The sequence below is a fragment of the Anabrus simplex genome, chromosome 6, assembly GCF_040414725.1.
Source record: "Anabrus simplex isolate iqAnaSimp1 chromosome 6, ASM4041472v1, whole genome shotgun sequence".
Classification (NCBI taxonomy): domain Eukaryota; kingdom Metazoa; phylum Arthropoda; class Insecta; order Orthoptera; family Tettigoniidae; genus Anabrus; species Anabrus simplex.
In genome coordinates this window covers 262,641,153-262,661,455 of record NC_090270.1, presented here as the reverse complement: position 1 = coordinate 262,661,455, position 20,303 = coordinate 262,641,153, and the positions used below count along the sequence as shown (strand labels likewise).

Sequence of the window (20,303 nt, the reverse complement as noted above, 5' to 3'; positions counted from 1 at the left end):
CAAATTTCCTCTTTATTGCATGCAAGAATCATGTAGTAGCTGTTCTGCTTTTTTATCCAACCGACTCACTGACTTGTACCCGAAGAGATAAAAACGTAATGGTTTAGATGCCCATTCTAAACCTGCAGAATCAATTCCAATCCTTGTGCTTGTGATGATCAGATGAGGACTCACACTTTCACCAATATTGTCAGACTCAATCCAAAGACCATCCCATACACTTAGATCTCGCTTGTTACAGAGGTTTGTACTGATATTTAGACAACGGCATAGTTTTGAAGGACCATTACAAAGCTCATGTAATTTCCACTTTGGCTTGCTGCTCTGGTCAGAAGCTGGTGTATTTAAATTCGTCTTCTTCATAGTTGTTCTCTGCTCATACATGTAGTCTATTCCCTCCAGAGGTTCCAATGCCCGCACTAATACTGCAGCTCCATCACCTAGGAGTTCATACTGCATTAATCATGAACAATAAAAAATGCAATTCATTACCGATTCTTATGAATTAAAGGTTACTTGTCACTCTCCAAGTGGCAAGGCCTACAAAATATGAAAACATCTATACAAAATATTTTAATCATGATACAAAAAAAAATTACATTAAATTTCAATAGCCTTTTATGAATGATGATTAGTGGAATCAGGAAAAGATCTGTAAGTCATGTTGGAAAATACTGAGAGAGTTGGCAAAGAGTTTGGAATGAAGATCAACGTTGGGAAGACTAAGGTGATGAGAATAGGAAAGGAGGAAATTGCTGTTAATATAACACTAGAGGAAAGGAAATTTGAACAAGTAAAGTCATTCAGATATTTGGGAAGTTTGTTAACATGGATTGGAAGCTGTACAGAAGAAGTAAGAAGCAGAATATCTATGGGAAAATAAGCTTTCAGAACGATGAGAGGGCTTTTAGTATCTAAGGCAATCCCTACTGACTTAAGAAAGAGGTTCGGAAAGTGTTTTGTGTGGAGTGTGGTGTCATATGGAGCTAAAAAATGGACGTGAAGAAAGAAACAAACAATTTAGAAAAGTTTGAAATATAATCGTGGAGAGGAATGGAAAAAGTGAAGTGGACCAATAAAGTGCTAGGAAGAGTAGGAGAGAAGAGACACCTGATGAAAACGATAAGGAAGAGGAAAATATCCTGGTTGGGTCACATATTACGTAGAAATTGTCTTCATCAGAAGGTGATGGAGGGAAAATAGATCGAAGTGAAAGAGGAAGAAGAAGGTTTGGAATGTTAACAGATGTCAAACAAGGGAGAAGCTATGGACAACTGAAACAAGATGCACCTGTCTCAAGACAGATTCAGAGAAGAAAAGGAAAGTTTCTACGAGGAAGTACAGATCCATCTGTCTCAAGACAGATTCAGAGAAGAAAAAGGAAGTTTCTACGAGGAAGTACAGATACTAAATAACAGAGAAGTTCAAGGAGCAAGGATTTTGTATTTATTCTCTGATTTGCCATATCATATCACAATCAGTCTACAGCACAAATGCCCATTTGTCTGACTGGAGATGTGTCACACTTGCTAACTCACAGACAAAATAACATGGCTAACAAGCTGGCTGTTGTGCCAGAGGAATTGTTTGATAATACCAAAGAGTGTAAGAGTATAAGAGTGTACAGTATAGTGAAGGTTAAAATTTCTATAGCAGACAGGCATGTGTGGTACTAGAGGTAAGAATGGTAACATTATTGCTTTCTATTTTATACCACAGATCCACAAGATGTCAAAAGGGTAAAAAGAGTATCCAAAATATAGGTGAACTTAAAACAGTCCACTCGAAAGAGGAAAATGCAGACTGGTGAGCAGTATGCAAGTTGCAGAAAACTCTCTGCCTGACAAGAATAGTGAAATTTGCCTAAATGCAATAACAAAATAACTTTATTAGCCGCATTGGACCACATGAGTAGTTCGAAGTTCACTTTCTCTTTCAAGGGTGTACAGTTAGGTTCTTGTAATCTGCACAGTACTTTTGCATTTGTTCTGATTTTCTCAATTTGTCTGAAATTGCTACAACCCTTCTATGCATCATTTCTGCTCAAAATTTGTGAGAAGGGCGTTCATTTTATTTATTTTCTCTGCATCTACTATATCAAGTCCAACTGCTTTGAGATTTTGCTAAATTTCGTGGATCCATTGTCCTCCTAAATTCTTTCCAAGATTTCTCATTACTAGTTGTTGCAAAACCTGGTTTCCTGGCCGTAGCAAGATGTGAAAGAAAGAAGAGACTCTTTTCTTCATTGTGCTGGTGTTTGGGTCAATCTCTCGATAGACAATTTCATTAGAAGGATTCTCCAGACTCCTTTGACCTGATACTTTTTATTTATAAGTTCTGATAATTCTTCTTTCAGTTTTGAGGGGCCAATAAGTTCTTTGTTTGTTTTTCATTTGGAACAGGGTTTTACAAGCGTAAGTGGCTTCTGGAAGAGTTACACTTTTATAGTGTTGGATTTTAGTGGCTATTGACAGATATTTCTTATTATGCATTGACCAGGTTAGATGTGGTGGTGATTATTGTTTTAAGAGGAAGTACAACTAGGCAACCATCCTCTATTTAACACTAATCAGAGAGAAAATATGGAAGGGATCCGACACTTCGATGAAGGCATCGGCCAAAGAAAGGCAAGGGCGTGAAAATTAAAGACTCCCTAGCCCTCGCAAACCTAATAGCGTCGGGGTCAGAAAAGAACAAGAGCTGACCAAGTAAGGTCGGACAGGATTGGATAGTTGAAAGTGAGGAGCCTTGCACAACTAAGTGGAAGCAATACCAGGACTCAGCTAATGGCCCCGTGGTCGCCAACCCATGCTTCAAAGTTCAGAACCCCTGGGGCCCATTTTAGTCATCTTACTACAGGCAGGGCTTTTCTTCACTTTCTTAGTTCTAGTTATCCATGTTTCTTTCTCATTACTGTAACTATGTTCTTTTTAAAATTATTTATAAAACACTCGGGGGTTTCATAGGCATGATCTCAGTTTTCTCAAAAATATTATAATCCTACTGTATTTTTATGGCAAACTTTTAAAGACTGGTTATCTGGACACAAACTTCTTCCAAGTCAAGGGCAGTTTGTTCTTATTGAGGGTTTTTCTCCAATTTTGATTTTAGGTCGGGTTTCCTTTTGCCAAAGTTTCATGATGTAATCGAGAGCCATATTGAAAAGGAGTAGAGATAATCCTTAATCTTGTCTGAGGCCAGTTTTTATTGTACAAGGTTTTAGCACTTCTCCTCTGAACTTTAGCTTGGAATTCGTGTTGGTTAAAGTTAGTTTGACCGAGCTCGATAGCTGCAGTCGCTTAAGTGCGGCCAGTATCCAGTATTCGGGAGATAGTAGGTTCGAACCCCACTGTCGGCAGCCCTGAAAATGGTTTCCCGTGGTTTCCCATTTTCACGCCAGGCAAATGCTGGGGCTGTAGCTTAATTAAGGCCACAGCCGCTTCCTTCCCACTCCTAGCCTTTCCTGTCCCATCGTCGCCATAAGACCTATCTGTGTCAGTGCGACGTAAAGCAACTAGCAAAAAAAAAAAAAAGTTAGTTTGATGATTTTTTATGAATTAAGTTGAAGACCGTATGATCTGGAGATTTTTAAAAGTGTGGGTCTAAGGATGCTGTCAAATGCATTTTTGAAATCTGTGAAAGAGATAAACTGTAATATTCTATTATTAGTTTTAGGCTGAGAATTTGGTCTGGGCAGCTTCTGTATGGGCAAAATCCTCCTTGGTATTTTTCAAATTGTGGTTCCAGAGTGTTTTTATCCTGTTGTAAATTATGCAAGAGCAAATTTTGTAACTGAAATCCAGAATAATTGCTTCTTTCACATTCGCATTCAGCAATCCCCCGCCTCCTCAGAAAATTTTCGAGCCATATCCAAAGCATCCTCCTCGCTTCTCGATAATGACACCCACTTTGCCCTCCCCGACAGCAATCTATTCTAAAGTGTATCATATTACATAATACAATTTGCATATTGCCAGTTACTTCTGTCGTAAAACATTGCTTGTAGCTTGTTTCGCACCCAGCAGCTGCTTTTCAGTGTGGGTTTTCTTGAAGCATCCTTCCACCTGTGACGACATTTTCATCTTCTGAACAATAAGCGATTCCTGTGTAGATGTGCTTAATGTAGCCCTGAAGTCCTTCTGTTTCTTCCTATTAACACTGAAAACTCTGTCTGTGGGAGAGATACTGTCAGATCCACTTAATACTGCAATAATAAAACATTACATTTTATAGTGGAGAAGAGCAGAATAGAGCTCCTTCATTCACAATTAATTTCACAATGCTCACGGGAAGCAAAAGGAAGTGACGCTTGTAGTATCGTTGCCAACTCAAAAGCATTGAAACGTGGAGGGTTGAGCAGTAATGCTCGAAACGATTAATTTTTTCTTCCCTTTATTTCCCATAGAAATAATTTTTTTGTGATAATGTCGCTTTTCCGTAATAATTTCCCCCTTGAGCGCAATGCCGTAATTGTGAGGGGAAATCCGTAACAGTTGGCACTTCTGCATTCGGAATATTTATAATAATAATGCCGCAACTACATTGTGCATGTACAGTATTTTGATTAAATGCCATGTGCGTGCAGTCTTTGTAAGGCAGACCCTCCTACGAGGGTGGGCAGCTTCTGCCATGCATAGGATACTGCGTGTTATTGTAGTGGAGGGAAGTGTAGTATGTGGTGTGTGATTTGCAGAAATGTTGGGGATGGTACAGACACCCAGTTTCCGGGCCAATGGTATTAACCATTTAAGGTTAAAATCCCCGACCTGGCCAGGAATCGAACCTGGGGCCCTATGAACCGACGAGCACTAGAGTGCCATCAGCCAAGGAGCTGGACATCACACCTATTGATTATCAGATATACCAAACTTATATTTCCTTGTTATCTAAAATAAAGGAATATTATTATTCTTCTTTTTCCACAGCTTTTCCCACACCCTGATGGGGTCATGGGTGCAATCTATGTCGCATGTGTGGAATTGGCTTTGTCTTATGGCCGTATGCCCTTCTTGAAGCCAACCCAATGTGGATGTATTCACTATTATGTGTTTCTGTGATGGTTGGTAGTGTAGTGTTATATGTGTGTATGAAGACAAGAGTGTTGGGAAGAACACAACATTCAGTCCCCAAAACTAAAGGAATTAATCAGATGCTATTAAAATCCCTGACCCAGCCGGGAATTGAACCCAGCATCCTCTGGATCAAAGTCATCGACAATGACCATTCATCAAGGAGCCAGACAAAAGAAATATTATACTCCACCTATTATACAATAACAGTGAAGACTAGCTATTATAAATAAACATTCTCCTGACAAGGACCTGAGAATACATCACTTGGATCGCTATAAAATGCATATAAAAAGGCAGGAGAAAGCATCTTCACTGAACTAGTCTCTAAATTTTAGTTGGAAACAATACAACTAGTAATCATGGGGAAATTTAAGCAATAGCAGTGGCACTCCCACAGCTTCAGTATTTCTCAGGCTATTGGTCGCCAGAAAGGCTTACTTCCTTGTGGGGTTACAAATGTGCTATTCAAACGATATTCTCAAGTACAGTAAATAAGGTAACATCTCTAACATTAAAAGAGCAAAAGATGATAAAAAGTTCTCAGCAGACATGGGATGACCATAGAGTTCTTGGGGCTCTCTGTCAGTAAGAGAAAAATGGAAATGAAACAGCTGAACTGCAAGCAAAGAAAGGAATTACATTTCCAATAAAGCAAACACCATCTAACTTTGGAACTCTTAAGAGATAAACCACAAAAGAAATTCTATTTAGGTGTTATCACCTATGCCAGTAATAAATGGGGGTAAAACACTAAATTCATTCAGAGATGAATATAAACAAACCCAGAATGGAAACTGTTGCAAATTCTTGACTTAATAGAGGCCTTAGCTTCTCACTGCATGCCTCCATCATAGTGTTCTCAATGATAATTATTGCTGAACAATACACAAACAGCCACACACAGTAATGGATCAAGACCACCTTCTTATATGCCCCAATTTGGACAATCTGCCAACTGCTGAATGATCAAGCAGCACTGTTTCATAATACCAGAAGATTAATGAAATGAATTAATGGATCTGCCATTAAACAACATTTCTCTTTGATTTCTATCATTTGTAATGAACAGTAAATATTTTCAAGTATCAACTTACCCCTACTTGATATATTGAAGCAATAGTACATTCCATAGGTGAAATACACATATATTGTTCCAGGCTTCATAAACATTGGTGTATTCCGTGAAGTAACCTTCCCATTATATGAATGAGAAGCCTTATCTTCCCCTCCCAAGTAACATTCTGTCTCCACAATCCTCCCTTTGATCAATCTTCCGTCATCCAAACGACGCACTAGCACTTTACCAAGCAAGGCTCTGGCAAGTACTTCACACGGAACATCATAGAAAGAGGATGGCAGTCTGTTCAAACCAACGGAAGGAACCTTATTTCCGTTCAGTGTCTGGCCTTCCAACTCTGCTGCCATGATGAGCTGAGCCTGTTTGGGTCCAGCAGTCAAGGCCCACATAGCGTTAGGATCAACGGACACCACATCATCTTCCTGTTTCTCACCACTGTCATGTCCTAGTATTTTAGTCGCCTTGGTGGCTGGGAAATATTCACTGACAAGTGACAAGCTTGAACTTTCTGTTTTGTTCTTCCTCTTCATGACTTGAATGAGAATGCCGGAGAACACTTCAAACCTGAAAACAAAGATTAAACTAAATTACACTACATTTCCACAAATGACTGGACACCAGTAAGTACTGGTTTAGCTGGAGTTGCTATGGTCTAAGTATGAAATAGGTCCATCCTTCGCCACTACCACAGCATCTACCCTTCTACGAAGATTGTCCAATAAGTTTCAGGCGATGTCTGCTGTTATTTTCTTCCATTCCTCCTGCAACATAGTAAGCGGTTTTATGCTGTTTTGGGGCAGTCTGGTCTGGTTGTCAAATGGCATTGAAACTCATCCCAGGGATGATCAATTGGATTTAGATCAGGGCTTTGGACTGGTCATTTGATTTCATTCAATCACATTTTGACAAACCACTACCAGTACTGTCCTTGGTTATGGCCTTTGCTCAATGAAATATTGCATTGTCATCCTGAAAATAAAAAGGGTCAGTTCCAAATTGTTGCTAAAGAGGTGGTGGTGGTGATGGTGGTGGTGGGGTGGCATTGAATTGTCCAACATTGCCTAAAAGGCATTGGCTTTCATGGTTAGAGTTACCAAAACCAGTGGACTAAGTAACACTCGCCTAGCATTTATCAGGTGCATAAACATTCATTGGACATGATTCATCACTCCACATGATGCTCTTCTATTGTTCTACAGTCCAAAGGTGATGTGTTTTGTACCACTGTAATCAACAACGAGCGATCAGTTTAGTGATCCTTGGTTTATGTGCCGCAGCTCGCACGTGGAATCCAAGAGTCAGCACCTCCTTATGAATGGTACAAGTACTAGCATCACTTCCAGATGGCAACTGAAAGCTTGTGGCCAAGGTTTCAAACGAAGCTTGGCGGTTTGACCTCACCATATGTCGAAGCCATTGATGGTCCGTATTTGTTAACTAGTTCGACTTCCCTGGTTGAGCTAGGGGTTTTATAACTACCTGGTATTTCTATTTTACCACTATATCACTCACTGTCAAACATGGTATCTGAAACTTGCTAGAAATCTTACAGATCAAATGGTTGAATCATTACCGTACTGTAGACATTGATACACATGCCAATTTCAGCCTCACCGAGCTATCATCGTAAGTCTGTTTTGACCACAGTGGCTAGTTACCAGTTGCATCGAGAGCTCACAGCCTTATATAGGCTCACACTAGGTTTGAGTATATACAGGATCAGTCTCCTTTCCTTTCAGGGGGTGTACAGTCATTAATGGCAATGTAGTGTACATGCTAATAAGCAACAGAAATCAACACGATATGATAGTGAAGACTATTTTAAGGGGAAGTACAACCAGGGAACCATCCCCTCTTAACACCAATCAGAAGTGAAAAAGGAAAAGCTCCAACCCTTCGAAGAATGAAGGTATTGGTAAAAGAAAGGGAAGGGTCAAGAAAATGGAAGACTTCCAAGGCCTTGGAAACCTAATACTATTGGGGGCAGAAGAGAACAAAAGTTGAACAAGGGAAGTCAATTTATAACTGTTAGGCTCTTCAATCTATAAACTACGTGGTAGTTTATAAATGTATTTACTCAAAGTTAGTTTGGCAGATTGAAGAACCTAACAGTTATAAATGAACTGAGTCGAAACTGAAAAGAGATGGCTTCAGATATTACAAAACAAGGGAAGTTGGGCAGGAAAGTTGAGAGTGAAGAGCCTAGCACAAGTAAGTGGAAGCAATGTCAGACTTTACTAGGGGACACATGGCCATCAACCCACTCTCTCAAGCTAAGAGGCCTAGTAAGGTTATCCCTTTTAGTTGCCTCTTATGACATGCACGAGACACCATGGATGTATTGTCTTGCACCCACCCACAGAAGTACAGAAATGAATACAGTAGCACTCAAAAGTGTTTTGACAAAACCATTTTTGTACATGATTTTATTCTGAGTATTGTCTGGAATTCTATACAATATACAGTAGGCCTATACTATAAACAGCACAGAATATAGCTTACATTGCCAACAAATAACAAGTTCTACGAATAATAAGTTGAACATTAAATAATAATGTACCCTCTGTATATCAAAAGTTCAAAAGTGTTTGACAGTTAAGACCTTAAACTGTTCTGTAGAAATAATAAACAAATAAGCAGGCCTACTGTGTTTTTCCTACAATATCTAATATTTGCTTGTATAGCTCTTTGTGTTTATCACATCAGCACATAATGCAGGCACAAACTGAATAAGGCATCACATGTTGTCTTAAGCAATACTCTCCCATCCACATCGCAAAGTGTTCAAGAAGTCTTGTCAGTTGGTCCATACCTTTGTTTTAACATGTTGATTTTTTTCTGCTGAAGGTACTTTTGCATACATTTAGAGTGATATTTAGAATCATGTTCATGCTGAAAAAGCCATTTGTGTGACATGCGTCATCTAGCATAAGGTAAAGCATTATTGTCCAAAAAATCCCTACAGGAGGATAGAGACCCGCATGTAACACTTGACTCCTTCCATCTCCTAGGCCTTTCCTATCCCATCGTCGCCATAAGACCTATCTGTGTTGGTGTGACGTAGAGCCCCTAGCAAAAAAAGTAAAAATATGTTACCTTAAAACGCTTGTTGAGGAGAAATATGTTCATTGCTGATGCTGAAATCCCACCATCCCGCCCTCAGGAAAAACTCACTTTTATAACCAAATACAAAAAAATTGTCTGTCATTACCCACAACCCTTGGATGCATTTTATGAAGCATGGTGTCGCCCTCAGAATTCAATGCAGTCAGACAAAATAGCCAACTTCACTCCCCGATTCTAATTTTTTACAACTTGCTTTATGTCGTACCGACACAGGTAGATCATATGGCGATGATGTGATAGGAAAGGCCTAAGAGTGGGGAGGAATCAGCTGTGGTCTTACTTAAGGTGCACATGCCTGGTATGGAAATGGGAAACCTCAGAAAACCATCTTCACGGCTGTCAACAGTGGGGTTTGAACCCACTATCTCCCGGATGCAAGCTCACAGCTGCACCCCCCTAACCGCACGGCCAACTCGCCCGGTACCCAGATACTTAAAAAAAATCAGATCTAACCACAAATGCGCCAATGGCTGTTGCGAAAGAGAGCTGGGCCTCACGCTCTTCAAGGAGCTTTCTGCTAAACACCCCAGATGTATTAGACAAATGTTCTTTTTGTCACTAGTCAGGACGTGCACAAATCAATTTAAAAAAATCAACGAGCTGTCCAATGTGGGCCAACGACTGACATGAAAGAGAGTCCCCATTATGCAGGATGGTCCTAGTGAGGATGTCCACAAATCAATAAAGAAAAGCTGTAAACAAAATCTAATCCCTTATGCCACATGCATAAAAGCAGTGATGCGAAGAAAGTCAACAGTTGGTAGCACCTATGCTCCTATTGGCACTCTCGTCAACTAACAACAAAGGAGCATCACCCTGCATGGAGCATAGGCCTACTGGCACTCTCCTCAACTAATAACAAAGGATTATTGCCCTGTGCGGAGCATCCATCTCTATTCTGCGGTCTCAACTATCTTAGGGTTATGCCCACTATTGCTACGACCATTCATGATACTCTCTGAATGCACTAATGGGCCTCCTCTATGTTTAATGGTAGGAAACTGGTAGTGTGGATTCAATCTTTCAGCTGTAGGGCGACGAATGTATTGAATTCCATCTGAAGATACTGAATTAAACTTACTTTAATCACTCCATAATATGGTACCTTGGATCAGTCATAAAATATGCAGCTGAGATGCTCTTTTGCAAAAGCAGGTCTCTTCCTTCTGTTAGACGAATTAATTAAGGGCTTCTTGCATGGTCAGTGAGCATGCAGACCCTCGTCTTTCAGGTAATGTCTTACAGTAGAAACATGGACATCCACAGTAAGCCTATTTATTAACTAAATTTTAATCTTCAAAGATCTTTTCATGTTACCTTGCAAATAAGATTTGGATTTTCTTTTTTGTTTTATAGTGTAATGGAGAGCTTAATTACAACCCAACTCAAACGTTGTTAACTACTTTGGGAGGTATTTCAACAGACAAGGAGTACAAAAGGAGCAGTAATATAAATTTTTAGATTTAAGTTTTCGATGCACACATGGCTTCTAGAGACATTATATAGAGTATTCAGAATATTTTAAGAATAGATTTAAAAAAATATATAATTTCTAAGATTTTACTTAAGATTGACAATTCTTGTATTTTTAACTTATAACTTATTTGACAGTATATGTAACTGTCGTAATTGAATCAAGTCAGCAGATTATTTGGTAAAATTTGGTCCATACTGACTTTTATATAACAATCTTAAAACTGAAAAGTTACTGGTAATGTTATGTGTCTGCCTTATCAGTACTAATAAAAAAGATTTAATCCATATTAATTAATCTGTACATGTTTCGAGAATGAATATAGTCGCTGCCGGGACAAAACCTCCTATGTGAAATATTTTAGCTTATAACTTTGGCCGGTAAGGTTCTGTCATCTAAGGTGCGATATTGTGTGAACATTGTCAAAGCATTCTTGCTCTTAATAATGTATGTGTTGCGGGTCAGTATATCTCCAAAAATATTATCACATAGGAGGTTTTGTCCCGGCAATGACGATATGATTCTCGAAACATGTACAGATTAATTAATATGGATTAAATCTTTTTTATTAGTACTGATAAGGCAGACACATAACATTACCAGTAACTTTTCAGTTTTAAGATTGTTATATAAAAGTCAGTATGGACCAAAATAAACCATAATGGTTAAAATGATAAATAAATGATATGTTTCTGGCTATCAGCAGAGAGATGACGTGAAATGACATGGGAGGTGAATTACATTTTTATACAATTAAATCTGATAAAATATTGAGTGCTAGGAACATAAAATACTATGCGCTCATTCTTTGTCTTCTTTTTTTTAGTAACTGTACGCTACCTTGTAACAGAAAAATGCTAATGTGTCAGTTTTCTTTGGAAGTGTAAATATAGGAAAATAAAACCACGTCAGTTATTATCCAGTGCAGTATAAATCAAACAGATTTTTGAAAAAGAAAGTTTTTCTTGTGATTAGCCTATAGTGTCTTTTTTATAATACTATGTTCCAATCGATATTGTATTGAAAATGAGGAAAGCTACAGTCACAACTGTACTGCTCCTGTGCTGTGCCAAGTGTGTTTGCTCTCTCATTTGACTGTGCCACATTTTGGTCCAGCAAGAAGATGATCGTATTAGTTTTTATTTGTATGTGTTACACAATTACTTTTGTACGTTTCTGTACAGTTTGCCATATGCTAAATAAATAATTGATATTGTCACCAAAATCTTCAAAGGTGATTTATTAAATTAATAAAACCAATTGTTTTTACTATTTGCTTTATGTCACTCTGGCACAGATAGGTCTTATGGTGACAATAGGATAGAGAAGGGCTAAGAGTAGGAAGGAAGCATCCATGGTGTTAATTAAGGTATAGACCCAGCATTTGCCTGGTGTGAAAATGGGAAACTACAGAAAACTATCTTCACGGCTGCTGACAGTGGGGTTCGAACCCATTACCTCCCGAATGCAAGCTGATAGCGATGTGCTCAAACCGCCACTTGCTCGGTAAACTACTTCTTAAAGTGACTGTCATTATTCATGAACGGTCAACAACAGATGATGGTGGGCTCTAGCCACTGTTGTCAACATATTATGAAAATATGTGATAGGCCTAGTTACAACGGCTACAAATTTGACTTGCAGAAATTTTTATGTGAAACATGTACAGTTAAGTGCTGAGAAACAATTGGAAAATTCTTCACACACTATAGTGATGTGAATTTCATATGGTTGTATTTATAAAGCATTATCAATTTTTTCTGAATTGATATAGATTTGATGCTGTTGTTATGAAACTTAAAAGTCATCTTTGTAATATACACTTACTGGTGTCCTGAATTTTATAGTAGTTTTTTTGGAAAATATGAAAATTATGGTGCTGTGAAGGATTAGTGACAGTTGCTATAGTTATTATAAACAAGTCTTTTATATTCTTTGAAGATTGAAGTTTCCTTATACGGTGAATATTTTAAAATTATGATATTTTATACACTTTATATGTATTTTATCTATATCATGAAGAACTTGGCATATTAACCTATTTGTTATTGTTCTGTATATTATCTAAAATTAACTTTATGTGGAATGCATAACCTCTCCTGGCATTGAAAAGGACAGTGAAATGGACAAAGATTGGAAGAAGAAAAATACTTTTAGATGTGCTACCTGGAATGTACAAGGTATCTCACACAAAGATGACCAGCTGGACGACATTCTCGCAAAAAAAGACATTTTAATTGCAGCCATTTCAGAAACAAAAAGAAAGCTTCAGGGATCAAAAGAGACAGTAAATTATTTACAGTTTTACAGTGGGGTTGACAGAGATACTAGAGCACAGGCGGGTGTACTGCTCATGGTACACAAAAGATTAAGATCAACAATTGATAACTACACTTTTTGGAATGAAAGGATTATCCAATTAAGACTAAAACTATTCAGGGGTTATCTTACAGTTATAGGGGTATACGCTCCAGTGGAGGGCAATTCAAACGAAAGTGATGGGTTCTATAATGATCTGCAAAAGATAGTCAATAAAATTAACAAACAAGATATGCTACTATTACTGGGAGACTTCAATGCCAGAGTTGGTAATGAGAAAATTCAGAATCACATCGGAATCCATGGAGAAACAACCCGTAATAACAATGGAACGAAATTAATAGATTTCACTGTCTTCAATCAGTTAAAGATTATGAACACAATGTTCCCACACAAGGACACCCACAAGTATACGTGGTCTGCACGAAATCAGAAATCAATTATAGATTATATAATTTGTAATGGTAAATTGGCAGATTTAGTCTTGGATACAAGAGTCTATCGAGGCCCTGAATTGGAAACTGATCACTATCTATTAGTAGCACCTATTCGTCTGAGGCCTAGATGGTATAAAAGAAACACACAAACAACACAAGAAATTAAAACTTCTTACAAGGTTAACCTATTAAGAGACCCCAGTATAAAATGGCTGTACCAGAACAGACTTAATGAACTTACACAGATGACACCAGTTAGTGACAACGTGGAAATGGAGTGGTCTAATTTGTGTTAAATTTTAAAGCAGTCTGCTTTTGAGAGTTTGGGAGTTAAGAAAAAATGGCAGAGGAAAAAGGGTTTAAGAATCTGGGATGAAGAGATTGAAAAGGTTATTTCAGACAAAAGAAATGCTTATAAATTTTTTTTGTCAACTGGCAAATTAGAAGATAAAATAGAGTATCACCACAAGAGAGCAATAGCAAAAAGGGAAGTGCGGAAAAAGCACAGAAAGAGTTGGGAAAACTTTGTTTCACAACTGGAGACTGATATAACAAGACCACAACCACAGACCTATAAAATACTCAAGAAACTAAATAATGATGTAAAAGAAGACATACGCATTAATGCAATACCTCTAACGGAGTGGCTCGTTTATTTCTGGAACCTTTGGAGAGGTTCAAATATTGAGCCATTTCTTCTGCCAACATCTCTTAACAAGTCTTCGGATACCATTACACTCGAAGAACTGGAGCTAATACTCAAAAAACTTGGAAAAGCATCTGGAGAAGATTCAATAAATGCAGAATGATTCAAGTATTCCAGTGACATCTTCAAGCAAAGATTTCTCAAATTCATCAATTTAATTTGGAATGGCAACAGATCACCAGAGAATTGGCAAAAAGCTATAGTTATTCCTCTTCATAAGAAGGACAGTGTGAAAGATTGTGGAAATTACAGAGGGATAAGTATACTCAACTCAGGTTACAAAATTTACTAAAATATTGTCAGAGAAAAATTATTCAGGTATTATGAAAATGCGATTGGAAATGAACAACATGGATTTCGAAAGGGGCGCTCGTGCTGATGCTAACTTTACCTTGAAAATCTTAGTCGAAAAACGCAGGGAATTTAACTTGGAAACTCACATAGCATTTGTTGATTTTAAGAAAGCCTTTGATCTAGTTAACAGGAACAGACTTCTTAATATCTTAGCAGAAGATAATGTCCCACAACAGTTAATAGATAACATATACAACATGTACAGTGACAACCTTATTGCAATAAAGTTAGGTAATCATCAGACAGAATGGAAACCGATCAGCAGAGGTGTGAGACAAGGTTGTGGACTTTCTCCTTTGTTGTTCATAATCTATATGAACAACATAATACAGGAATGGAGGCATGAAAGGCATGGATCAATCCCAGTCAGCAGATATCTCACACATTTAGATGCCATACTCTTTGCTGATGATGTTGCATTGGTAGCATCATCAGAAGATGATCTTCAGTGGTCAGTATTTAATCTCCAGAAAGTCTCTTCAAAATTCGACATGATCATTTCACCACAAAAGAGCAAAATAATGGCCTTTAAGGGGAAGGACCCTATCCCGAGTAAAATCAGTTTAGATAATAAAATTTTGGAAAGAGTCAACGAATTCAATTATCTGGGATACAATTTATCTTACCAAGGGGAAATTGATATCTCTGCAAAAATAAACAAATTTACCAGAACAACAGGAATCATAAATCATATCATGAAGCCATCTCTTGTCCAGAAACACACTCGCTTACGTCTTTATAACACTTTAGCCAGACCAACCCTTTGCTACGGCAGTGAGGCATGGACAATAAGAACTCAAGACATTTCCAGAATTACAGCACGTGAAATGACATTCATGCGCAGAACAGCAGGCTATATGAAATGGGATCGTATAAGAAATGAAGATGTGCTTAAGGGACTGAATGTGAAATCAGTAATCAATTACATCTATGATTACCAAGAAAACTGGAAACGTCATGTTCAAAGGATGGAATCTGGAAGACTACCAGAGGAGATCCTACGCTATCAGCCAAGAGGACAGAGATCTATAGGACGTCCAATGAAGCGATGGAAAGAAAATGCAAGACCGCAACGGGCCACATGGCCCTGTTGACAGAGTCACGGCGGTATAACCGTTACATCCATTATGGAGGAAATGCCGTGATTTCAGCTAGTCCATTAGCTGAGAGGTGGCAGCCCCACCAATGGTCTTACTTCCTTCAGGCTAGCAACCCGTCGGAAGGACATTTGACTGCTTTCAAGTCTTGCAAAAAGTAAAATGCAAGACTGTAACGGGTCACATGGCCCAATACTTGGAAGGAAGATGATGATGATGATGATGATCAATTTCTGAAGGTGAAAGTGACTCGGAAAGGATGTTTTCTAGCAGTGCTCGTGCTGCCAACCTCTGTACTTAGGAACTATGCTTGCTTCGCTAGCTGGTGGTGGTGATTATTAGATTCTTGCCTCTGGACGGAAGACGATTGGTCTGGATGGTTAGGATTCTTGCCGTCGACAAGACCATTGGTCTGGATAGTTAGGATTCTTGCTTCTTGCCGTGGACAAGACCATTGGTCTGGATAGTTAGGATTCTTGCCGTGGACAAGACAATTGGTCTGGACGGTTAGAAGCCGCGAAGCGGCGTTAGGCCCCTAGTTTTGTGAGGAAAGACGATTAGTCTGGACGGTTTGGATTCTTGCCGCGGACAAGACCATTGGTCTGGATAGTTAGGATTCTTGCCATGGACAAGACCATTGGTCTGGACGGTTAGAAGCCGCGAAGCGGCGTTAGGCCCCTAGTTTCGTGAGGAAAGACGATTGGTCTGGACGGTTAGGATTCTTGCCGCGGACAAGACCATTGGTCTGGATAGTTAGGATTCTTGCCGTGGACAAGACCATTGGTCTGGATGGTTAGAAGCCGCGAAGCGGCCCTAGGCTTCTAGTTTCGTGAGCGCGGCCACTTGCGCTTTTATTGTGCTGCGGTTGGTAACGCATTATGATTAACTTCTTTCACGGGAAGGAGATCACGTGCCACTTTACATTGGCCAATAGGAATACAAGAAGCTACTTGAGAAATGAATATGGCCTGTTATAATTATTTTAATTATTATAATTATTATTATAATTATTTTAAACAGTGAGCCTGAAATTAGGCTTTCATGTATGGTTGTAGGTCTACACATACAACTAAGCAAGGCAACAACTAAGGAAATAGGCCTACTTATCAAAATATGAAGTTTTTACTATACAATAATCATTGTATATACCTTGAACGTTATTTTTTCCCCTCCATAGGATGAACCTCTTTCCTTGAAACTTATAAAGAAGGTACAATACTGGTAGGTGATTTTATCTCCAAATTAACACAAAGGAGCATGCTTACTTGGACAATACTTTCAAATTGGATTCGTAAAGGAACGTCAATGTTCGTCACAAATGATACAGTACTTTACACAACAAAATATATTTAATAAAATACTTGGTGACGTGAACGCTACTGATCCACGAAATATCACTGTAATATTTGTCACATATGAAAGGTAATCATTGATTTACTCAAATAAAGTCTAAAATCCCAGGTAGATTAAGAAATTATGGAAATATTTAATTTTACAGAATACATACTTTACTGCCTTACAGCTATATACAATTTTTTCTGCGTCGCAGGGCTTCCGTGTTTTGTTTATGTGTAACACAACACTTTCGTGTGTCATGTCTTTGCTCACGGTAATGCTTTGGTGTCGTGTCACTTCAACTGTCAATTGTCTAATAGTGCTGTTCCTTTAATAAAGTAATATATCTGTTGGTCCAGGGATCATGCTATTTTCCGGTTGCTTCGGCACGAGATTTAGGTCTTGTAATCTCCTTATTACATGGTGATTTTCGTCGTCAAAAAAAGCGATAACATTCTTAATGTTGTTCTCCTCCATTTTGCTTTTTGAACTGTCCGCGCTAGACAAATGCACAAAGATAATAAGAATTCACAGACATGGCACTTCCATTCATCGGTGCCAGCCCTGGACCTCAAGAAACAAACAAAAGACGGCGCGAGCAGCGATATGCAACATGATGGACTCCTGTTTACATCTCCTAAGTACGTATTCATATTTCTTGCTAGTAACGACGGTATTTCTTAATCTACCTGGGATTTGAGACTTTATTTGAGTAAATCAATGATAACCTTTCACATTGTGACAAATATTACAGTGATATTTCGTGGATCAGTAACGTTCACGCCACCAGCCTATTCACTATACCGGTACTCGATAATTCTGTCACTGTAATTATTGACGCACTGGACTTACACTAGTCACGACCTATCATCACAATCAACGAATAATTCGGCAGAACATCATTGAATCACTCCTATGTCAAACGGTACAATGATATGAGCGCTTATGGTTGAACAAAACAACATCAATATTACGAAAAGTAAATAAACAATGTAGCCAACAAAATTATGCAGTGTTGAAGCAAGCGGGACGAAAAAAAAACTAAAAAAAAAAAAGAATTAGTGCGACGACATATTCCTACCTTCTCGGTGCAGTACCTATTAGGGTAGAGCTGTCCGTGAATATGCGTTGTTTTTTTGTTTTTTTGTTTTTTGAATGTGAAGTCAAAGTCAACCTACAGAAGTGCCAATGCGGGGGAGGTTTGCCAAGCTGAAAGAGTGACAAATGCGGGAGAAACGAAAAACATGTCAATGAGTACCACGGCCGACTGGATACCTAGCTGCGCTCCTTATACCGGCCTTGACAATCGCTTGTGAAGCCCAGCATAAAGCTGTAATTGGAAAGTTTCACCATAATGCCGTTGGAGCGCTGGCCTACTACCCACTGACAGGAAGCTGTACATCACAAATTGCCGCATTTCCAGTTTTATTTTTTGGTTTTGCTGTCGTAAATGTTGGCAATGTGTTCGCAATGAGGAGCTTGTTGGCTTGATAATGAGATCTGATAGTTATGCGCTAGTGAGTTTATTTTTTATTGTGTAGTGTGGTGATTATATTTTTTAAATTGTGATTACAAATCTTGGAATTTGAGACATTCTTGTGTACCTTTTCGTACTTCGAGCAGAAATTCAATGGAAACAAGAACAAAGTGATTTCTCGCTGTAACTTCGTCCTGAACAAGGATTTTAATTTATGTGCTAATTCGTTTTTAAATGGTTTGTTGATTTGCCTTTCTTTAACTGTGATAGGAAATATTCGAATATATATTGCTGTGTGCATTTTTTGTATTCCGAAGAGGAAAAAAAGCAAAGGGACACTATCATTTCACGAATTTTCTATAGACCAGGACAAAACTACGGGGTGGCTAAAAGCAGGTAACACTCTCGTCTTAGTTTTCCGTTTCTATGTCGGGTATTTATCTTCGTTCTTTCTTTCTTTTTTTCTTACTCTGTTTACCCCTCCAGCGTTGACTTTGCTCTCGGACTCAGTGAGCGATCCCACCTCTACCACCTCAAGGGTAGTATCCTGGAGCGTGAGACTGCGGGTCGGGGATACAACTGGGAAGGATGACCAGTACCTCGTCCAGGCGGCCGCAACTTCTATGCTGAACAGGGGCCTTGTGCTGGGGATTGGAAGATTGGAAGGTATAGTCAAGGAAGAGGGAAGGAAGCAGCCATGGCCTTAAGTTCGTTACCATCCCGGCATTTGCTTGGAGGAGAAGTGGGAAACTATGGAAAACCACTTCGAGGATGTCTGAGGTGGGAATCGATACCACCCTCTACACAGTTGACCTCCCAAGGCTGAGTGGACCCCGTTCCAGCCTTCGTACCACTTTTGAAATTTCGTGGCAGGGCCAGGACTCAAACCCGGGCCTCCGGGAGTGACCACTAATTACGCTAATCAGGTATTTTTACCCATGAATTTTCTTTCATAGAATAATCCTTTGCCATATGACAGCAACACAACACATTTTTATTCAAGATAATCTGAACTTTAACATTTAAACATTGACAAGTAAGAATCACTACTGCTATGACGGTAAGGCCAACGTATGAAGTGTTGTTACCTGAGCAATGGGGCCGATGACCTAGAAGTTAGGCCCCTTTAGACAACAAGCATCATCATCATCGAGCAGAGAACAGTTTACAACTTATTTACTCAAAATACTTTTCTCTCACTGAATTTTTATTCAATATTCTTCTTCTTCTTTCGCTATTTGTTTTACGTCGCACCGACACAGATAGGTCTTATGACGCCGGTGGAATAGGAAAGGGCTAGCAGTGGAAAGGAATCGGCCGTGGCCTTAATTAAGGTACAGTCTGATGTGAAAATGGAAAGCCACGGTAAACCATCTCCAGAGCTGCCGACAGTGGGGTTTGAACCCACTATCTCCCGGATGCAAGCTCACAGTTCACAGCTGCACGCCGCGCGGTCAACTTGTTCCACCCTACTGCATTTCAAGTAAAATTTATTGTCTGAATTTAGCATGGCCAGCTTGCCCGGTATTTAATATTCTAGTGAAAGGTAGGAATGAAATGTAATCTGAAACTATATATATATTGAAATTAAAATTTAAACATGTTTGAGTCAAAATATTTATATTATGCACACATCGAATATGGAAAAAGTAAGACTTTTATGTTTTGTCCAGCCCTCTTCCTGAGAGCAGCGCTTGAAGAATTTTAAAACTCTAATTGAACAATGACTCTTAATCTCAATATTAACTCAGAAGACAAAAGCATTGTGGCAAGTTCTCCTATGTATCTAAATGCCATGATAATAAAAATGATTGCTATTATTCCTCAC

General features: G+C 38.8%; 1 protein-coding gene across 5 annotated transcripts; it reads right to left on the bottom strand.

Annotated features, from left to right (window-relative positions):
* Positions 1-2: 2 nt before the first annotated feature.
* Positions 3-17,961, bottom strand: LOC136876420 (uncharacterized). 5 transcript variants are annotated; one of them, XM_067150381.2, is made up of 3 exons: positions 17,851-17,961; positions 6,167-6,714; positions 3-440 (listed from the first exon to the last, which is right to left on the bottom strand). In XM_067150381.2, the coding sequence occupies exons 2-3, from the start codon at positions 6,678-6,680 to the stop codon at positions 13-15; spliced, it is 942 nt and encodes a 313-aa protein (XP_067006482.2). In that variant the 5' UTR covers positions 6,681-6,714; positions 17,851-17,961; the 3' UTR covers positions 3-12. The 5 variants fall into 5 exon arrangements, with proteins under 5 accessions (XP_067006482.2, XP_068084522.1, XP_067006483.2 ...); XM_068228421.1 differs by lacking the exon at positions 17,851-17,961 and adding an exon at positions 17,171-17,342; XM_067150382.2 differs by lacking the exon at positions 17,851-17,961 and adding an exon at positions 16,929-17,022.
* Between the last annotated feature and the right edge of the window lie 2,342 nt (positions 17,962-20,303).

What these genes read in the sequence shown, in the direction of transcription:
- LOC136876420 (XM_067150379.2), bottom strand. Translation starts at nt 9,066, where the DNA reads ATGTCACACAAATGGCTTTTTCAGCATGAACATGATTCTAAATATCAC. An exon ending in ATCAACATGTTAAAACAAAG is followed by an intron (nt 6,715 to 8,962) that starts GTATGGACCAAC and finishes CTTTGTTTTCAG; the next exon opens with GTTTGAAGTGTTCTCCGGCA. An exon ending in CTTCAATATATCAAGTAGGG is followed by an intron (nt 441 to 6,166) that starts GTAAGTTGATAC and finishes ATGAACTCCTAG; the next exon opens with GTGATGGAGCTGCAGTATTA.